At 52.3% G+C, this 6,934-nt stretch overlaps 1 protein-coding gene across 1 annotated transcript in view; it reads right to left on the bottom strand.

Annotated features, from left to right (window-relative positions):
* The window catches only part of ATP8B1 (ATPase, aminophospholipid transporter, class I, type 8B, member 1), an 18,419-nt gene that overhangs the window by 2,843 nt on the left and 8,642 nt on the right, over positions 1-6,934 (bottom strand). Inside the window, exons 11-22 of the mRNA XM_010138417.1 lie at positions 6,456-6,646; positions 6,026-6,234; positions 5,627-5,670; positions 5,342-5,498; positions 4,522-4,716; positions 3,732-3,844; positions 3,122-3,286; positions 2,682-2,793; positions 2,275-2,350; positions 2,055-2,187; positions 1,292-1,577; positions 366-589 (exon numbers count right to left, since the gene is read on the bottom strand). Coding sequence (XP_010136719.1) covers positions 366-589; positions 1,292-1,577; positions 2,055-2,187; positions 2,275-2,350; positions 2,682-2,793; positions 3,122-3,286; positions 3,732-3,844; positions 4,522-4,716; positions 5,342-5,498; positions 5,627-5,670; positions 6,026-6,234; positions 6,456-6,646 — 1,905 coding nt within the window. The remainder of the gene's footprint in view (positions 1-365; positions 590-1,291; positions 1,578-2,054; positions 2,188-2,274; positions 2,351-2,681; positions 2,794-3,121; positions 3,287-3,731; positions 3,845-4,521; positions 4,717-5,341; positions 5,499-5,626; positions 5,671-6,025; positions 6,235-6,455; positions 6,647-6,934) is intronic.

Below are 6,934 nucleotides of genomic sequence, written 5' to 3'. Positions count from 1 at the left end.
CGTGGCCCTGACTCTCCACGCTGGTCCATGCAGCGGCATCTGCCAGCCTTTGGGTTCTGCCTGTGGAAGCTCAGCTCCCAAAGTCCTTTCGGCGCTGTGTGAACCGCAGATGCTGCCAGGTACAGCGAGCGCGTTTCAAGCCTTTCTAGCAGCAGTTCTCCCTGCACAATCACGATACTGTCCCTAGCATTCTGCAACACCAACCAGCTCCTCAGCCTGTAACTCACTACCGGAGCAGTGACCACCTGCTCCCCTGTGGAAGCTATCGGTGATGTCTCCAGGTGAAGCCTTCCCAGGTTAAGCCTCTGCTGTTCTGCACTAACCAAAAGGAAGATCTGCTTGTGACACCCCAGCTCGCTTCTTACCTGGGCAGAAAAGCCATTGAAGAATGAATACCAGATGTGGACTAGTGTAAAAGCAAAGTTTTTGTAGAAGAAATATCTTAAGAACTTGCACATCCTAATGTAGGACCATCGCCCGTGGACCAGCAGCAGCCTCTGGAGGTAGCGGAACTGCCCGAAGGAGTAGTCACTGGACATGACGGCTTGCATCCCTTCCTGGCCGCTGATTCCAACCCCGATGTGGGCAGCTGAGTTGACGACACAAACACCACGCACCGCGTTAACAGAGGGAGAGGAACAACGTGGCTGAGGGCAAATCTTCTACCGGTTCCTATTCTCTGCCCGTCAGGTTCTCCTGCCGCCTTTTATTTCTGCACACAGCACGTTAGAGGCTGCGTTAAGGACAAACAGGCCAGTGCATAAGCCCTGCCCTGCCCTGCCCTGTTATTTGCTGCTCACGCCTCCACCGCTGCCTGGATTCTCTCTTGGTCCCTGTTGCATCAGAGTGGGCCCCGGGGAATTTAACTGAGGAAGGACTCAGCAATGAGATGGAGCAAGCAAAGCCCTGAAGGCACTGGCCAGGCCGTTCACAAACACACTGGCAACATAAACCCTGTCCCAGGGGTTTCCTCCCTCCTCAGGAAGCAGTTCAAAGGGCACCGCTCGCCCCACAGGATGGCCAAAGCCTCTGAGCAAGGGGCAGCTGAGCTACCGCCGTGTTCTTTAAGCGACGCTGCTGTGTAACAGGCATAGCCCAAGTCCCTTCTCAGGTAACACCCACAGAAAAAGCTAAAACACACCAGCAAAACCCACTAACCACTTTGCAAAGGGCTTCCTCGAGGAGGGCCAGCCCGGGCACAGAAGCTAACGAAACCCGAGCGTGGGAACGTGGGCTGCACGACGGGCAGCAGAGGTCTGGCCTCCCCAGAGGAGCTGCACAGCGGCCTTACTCTTAATCATGTTGACGTCATTGGCGCCGTCCCCAATAGCCAGAGTGATGGCTTTCTTGTATTTCTTCACCAGCTCCACCACCATGGCTTTCTGCTTCGGCGTCACGCGGCAGCAGATCACAGCCCGGCATTCGCAGGCCAAGTCCACAAAGTTCTGCTGCTGCTGCTCTTTGTAAGCTTCAGCCCTTCTTCTCTTCTCGGTTTGCTTTTTTTTCTCTTCCGCTGTTCTGGGGAATTTCAGTTTAAGTTTCTTTCTCTTCTTTTTCTTCTCCAGCAGGATTTCATTCTGTGTTACAAAAATACATTATGTTCCCTCCACCGCGTTTCAAACCGCGCTCCGAGCGGTGCCCGTACAGCACACGCCGTTCTGCTGCCACCACCCAGCTACAGCATCCCAGTAAAACACTCCTGCGGAGGAGTGAACAAAGAACTCTGGGAACAGCGAAAAGAACGGACGTGGTGGGATTAACAAAACCCAAACGCTCCTATTTAGTGTCACAGCACTGCTCGTGGAGTTCAAAGGGATATTTCTTCTGATGGGAACAAATTCCCTTTTGGAAACATTCTGCTGTTTCAGCTTCCCTCTCCCCCATTTCCCCATCCTCTGAAGGAAGCACGGCCATGCCCAGCACATGTGGAAGGGTCCTGTAACCCCCCTGGTTTAGCAAAGCAGAGAGAGGAGCAGAGTCCTCGGTGAGGGACGTGGTGACTGGGCGGCACCCCCAAAATCTCAGATACAGAGGAGAACCACTTTTGTACCTACCAACCAGGAGCCAGTGATGATCAAAGCACGATCTCTGCTGCCCTGGAAGAAGGGCTCGTTCATTCGCAGGGAGGAATGTGGGCTTGATCCAGCCCTGTTCCTCTGGTTTTCCATCCGGGTTTGAAGAAGGGCACTGGAAAGAGAGGTTGCTGCTGGGTTCATTTCAAAAAGGGAACAGCGTTAATTCCCACACAAGAAATCCTTTGTGCTTTTCACTTGCCTGGTATCTTCTCCATAGCAGATCGTGGTTTCATCTGTCAAGAGTTCACAGGAAAATCCAATATTCTCTGCAGTTTCTACAATAAAAAATACGAGAGGAACGTATCGACTTAAAGCTCTGTCCAGAGGAACTGTTGGGAGCAGCCAGAAGCACCCCGAGGCACAGTATCGGTCGCCGCGGCTCATCTCCTGCGGGAACGGAAGTGACGCCGAAGCCCGTAACTCCGGACTGGGAACAGCTGCTGTGAAATTCTGCGCAACGCAGAAACTCCTCCAGGTTTGACTGAACGGCCTTTTGGACTAAGCCTTTCGACAAACAAGCGCTTTGTTTCCAGCCTGCCTTTGTCCCAGTTTATCTTCTAGCCCTTCCCCTGTTTTTACTGGCCCACTGGCTGTAAGAAAACGCACCTTTTTTGTCACCCGTGAGCACCCAGATTTTAATGTCTGCTTTCGAAAGTCTGGCAATAGTTTCCGGAACTCCATCCTGCAGTTTGTCTTCGATAGCCGTCGCACCGAGCAGCTGGAAGGTGTTCAAAATGCAGATGTTTAGTGGGATCAACGGGTAGAAAACCAACTCATTTTCAGGAGAGCTGAAACTATCGGGGCTGTCTTCAAGCCAAGGTACAGCTCAAGCTGCACATTCAGCAAACGCCTGCAGCCAGCAGGCACCGCGCTGAAATCCAGGCACCCAAACACAGCTCCCTTCCTTCTGCCAGGCTCCGTGTTTGGCGTGGCTTTAAAGCCAGCGAAACCCCGGAAAGATCTCAATCAAATGAGCCTGGTTTATCAGGACATTTAATTTTCAAAGAGTATATCGAAGTACACTAAAAATGTAAAGCTTGACTTACAATCAAGTTTTTTTCTATTTCCTCATATACTTTGTCCAGAGCTTCATCACGATTAGTTGTAGCTACGCTGGCTGCCACAAACTTCTTATTCCACGCTTCAAATTCATCCTGGCTGATGTCTCTATAGCACAGGCACAGCGTCCGAAGAGTTTCACTTGCGAAAATCTGGAAAACGATTAAAAAACCCCATGCACAACTCCGAACTCTTTGTTCGCAATCCCAGCGTCAGAGCGGAGATCACAAGCGTTTGCTGCGCCTGAGAGCCCCCATCTGAGGTGCAGCTTCAGAGAGGCCCGGGGGTGACGTGCAGCAGACGAGGCAGTCGGAACGGGAGGGCTTGGGAGGTGACAACCAGAGCGGAGCAGGGTGGCCGGCAGCACTAACTGTGAGGAAAGGGTCCGGAGAGAAAATCTGCCTGGACAAGGGACGTATGTTGAGAACATGCATGAGAACGTGTATCGCTTTGACGATTCCTCAGGTTTGGGATGACCTGCAGGACCAGCGGCAGGCCTGCGTTTGATTTAACAGCTTAGGAAAAGGAAACGAATAGCATTACAGCCAGCAATAAACCATTTCTCATTTAAAAACGGCATATAAAATACCAACGTACATCTAGCGCCTCTTCTGTCGCTTCTCTCTTGAGATTCCGTGGGTGCAGCCGCTCATAAATCACTGTGTCGGCCCCTTTACAATAGAGCCTGATAGTTCCACCCGCTTCTCTCACTGTGGAGTAAGGTGTGAGAGGAGGGACAAGGCGTTAGGGTGCATTTCCCTACGGGAACACTTCCCCGTCAGTCGGTTCGGTCTACCGCTGCCGAGAACTCCAAGATGTTATTTCTTTCTCAGCATCTCTAGCAGCGTCCGATGAAGAAACTCGGCTGACAAGCGCCTCTCCTCTCCTCTTTCATGACAGGAGAGGACTTTAAAACTCCCGAGGATTACGGCTGACCAGCCGTGCAGGGCAGGCACACGCTGGAGATAGGATGCACCGTAATTACAGCCTTCAACCAACCGATCTCTTCGGGACTGCCTTTTGTGACAGCCCAAATCGAAACTAAGGGGCTATTGGTACCTCGACCTGCACGCCCCGCATTCCAACAGCCAGAAGAACACACGACTTGCTGGTTCTCTGGGGGAAAAGGGGAATAAATCATCTCTGCATTTCTTCAAGCTTCTGCTAAAGGGACCTAAGTCTGTCTTGGGCCTGAACACCAGGACTGGCGAGTGGACGCCGCGTGAGGAAGCCTCCTTTTGCTAGCCAGAGCTACGTGGGCTAAAACCTGCCACGGGGCTTCGTGTTACGCAGCCGTAACTCCTGACTTCACCGTCCCTCGCACGTCCTTTTTCACCCGAGCAACACGAGTGACCCTTTCTCTGAAGGGTGGCTGAGGTCAGCTTACCGATGACAGACATCCGTTTGCGGTCACTGTTGAAATCCAGGATAGCGAGGACGTCGTAAGTTCTTTCAACCCCCATTTCACTTATGGTGATGGTGTTTTGCGTTCGTGAAAGAAAAACATAGCCAAAGTTCCTCGCCGCCGTAACCAGGGCCCCTTCGTCTGGGGAAGCTGCTTGGTAATTGAGCTGACCGGTATCTTTAGACAGGGAGAAGAAGAGCAACCTGGATGTCCCTGAGCGTCCCAGAGGCACTCAGACCCCACGGCTGAAAATGTCACACCCCGTCTTTAGAGAGACCGAGAGCGGGACAGGCAAAGTCCCTTCCCTTTCTGCAGCGGGGTCTCGGACCCTGCCGCAGCAGGTGACAGCGGTGCACACAGAGGAGAGGGACTGGGGACATTCCCCCCGCCCCCACTTTTCATTACATGTGCTTTCCAAACAGGGCGAGTCGCTGAACCCTCCTCCCTCCAGGCATAAACGCAAAAACCGTAACTCCTCTGCTCTCGAAACAAGTATCCCTTCAACAGCTGAGATTCTCAATACATTCATTTAAGCATTTTCAAAGGAAGCTCCAAAAAGACAACTCTGTGGCCCCAGACACCAGTAGAAGGTGGTGGAAACAACCCCCAAGCCGCCAGTAAGGACAGGAGTCTGCTGGTTTCACAGGGTCCTCGCTCAGACAGCAGGAGAGCAATGCTGCTCGTCAGTGTTTGCGTTGAACACCGACGGCATCAGCGCTGGGTTCCGACCTCTCCCGCGTGCAACTGCATTTCAATTCCTGTCTCCCCTTACACCGGAGAACAACCAACCAACCACACTCACCATCGGAAGTGTCGACCATGACTGTGTGACAAATGGCGAGCAGAAAAAAGAACTTTTGAATTTCTGGCTCCTTCCCGGATTTTATTTGCTCTATCAGATAGTGATCATAGAACAAGAACTTTCCATCTGCATACGTGTTCCAGCTGAAATCCACTTGCTGCTTAGAGAACAGAAGAGAGTTTGAGTCACCTCTCGTGCAATGGCTCCGTGCCTACCTGCATCTCCACACTTCGGCAGGCGACATTCCCTGTCCCACAGACCGCGGGGACGATCGGACCCACCTACCTCTGGGTGACTCTGGAGCTGCCCTGCTCCGTCCCGGCAGTCGCCTGCAGCGCAAGCACCAGCAGTTAGAAGGCACAGGACAGAACAACGCAGTTTTTACAACTCGTTCACAAAGTCAAAAATAAATAGAATATCTACTGCACTACACCAGCTCAGAGTTAGAAAAAAAGCAAATTCATCCACAGCCGCAGTAATTTTGTATGTGGAACGTTTCCACTCAAGCCCTTCAGCTTTTTAAAGGGGACAATGGAGGGACAAGCCCAGCAATTCCGTTTTTCTGGCCCAAGGCTGCCAGCTGTGCTCCACAGGGACCCGCAGAGCCTTCCCCCACGTCCCCATCACAAATCAGAGCTCCTCTGCTCGCCGTGGGGTTCATCACAGCGCACGGCACAGACTTACCGTATCTTTGGCCGTTTATGCAACATTTTTTAAACGTCATGATGTTCTGCGTCAGCGTTCCCGTCTTATCAGAGAAGATGTAGTGGATCTGCCCCAGCTGCTCGTTCAGCGTGGTGGTCCTGGCCTTCGCGGCCGTGTCCTTCTCGGGGTAATACATCTGCAGGTCCCAGTTGATGAAATAGCTTTGGCCCAAACGAATCACTTCGACGCTAAATGAAACAAAACAGATTTTCTCACTGCCAGCTGCATCCAGGGTGAGCGTATCCCGTGTCTCTTCAGCGAGCAGAGAATTAATATGCCTTCCCAGCCAACGGGGAGCGTTTATTACCACCCACGGGAAATTAAACCCATTCTTCATGAACCTGTAAGTTAAGTAATTCACCCTGTCACCAGGTCAGCTACTAAGGGCCAAGGGCAGGGAACACCCTACCTCACGTAGAGAGAAATGGGAACCATGGTGTTCAGAACGATGATATATCCCCAAAAGTTGAGGAAGCCGCGATATGGAGGACTGAAGTCTTGTGCATCGTAGAGGTACCAAGATGAGTTGCCAATCTGCTGCTCCCAGTAAGTGTGTCCGATGGCCAGGCCAGCCGACAGCAGGATGAGGACCACGAAGATCTGCGGCGCACACACAGAAGTCCGTGACACTTCAGAAATGACTTACATCCCAAATCTCCATGTGCAAAAGAGAACACCCCGTGTATTTGCAAGCAAGAAGAAGGGGAACAAACCTTTGCCACAAAACGGACTGGTCAGAGAGTCTGGGTTGTAATTTTAGCCTGCTCCCAAGCACCGCTCTCATGCTTTTCTGTTTGTTCAAGTGAACTGTGCAGCTGAGCGCGCGTGGAGCGGGGAAGGGCCGTGGCCGTGCTGAGGCAGGAGGCTCTGGCGGCCCCCAGCCACACT

This window comes from Buceros rhinoceros, unplaced genomic scaffold (assembly GCF_000710305.1).
Source record: "Buceros rhinoceros silvestris isolate BGI_N320 unplaced genomic scaffold, ASM71030v1 scaffold12366, whole genome shotgun sequence".
Lineage (NCBI taxonomy): Eukaryota > Metazoa > Chordata > Aves > Bucerotiformes > Bucerotidae > Buceros > Buceros rhinoceros.
This window is presented reverse-complemented; position numbering and strand designations above follow the sequence as displayed.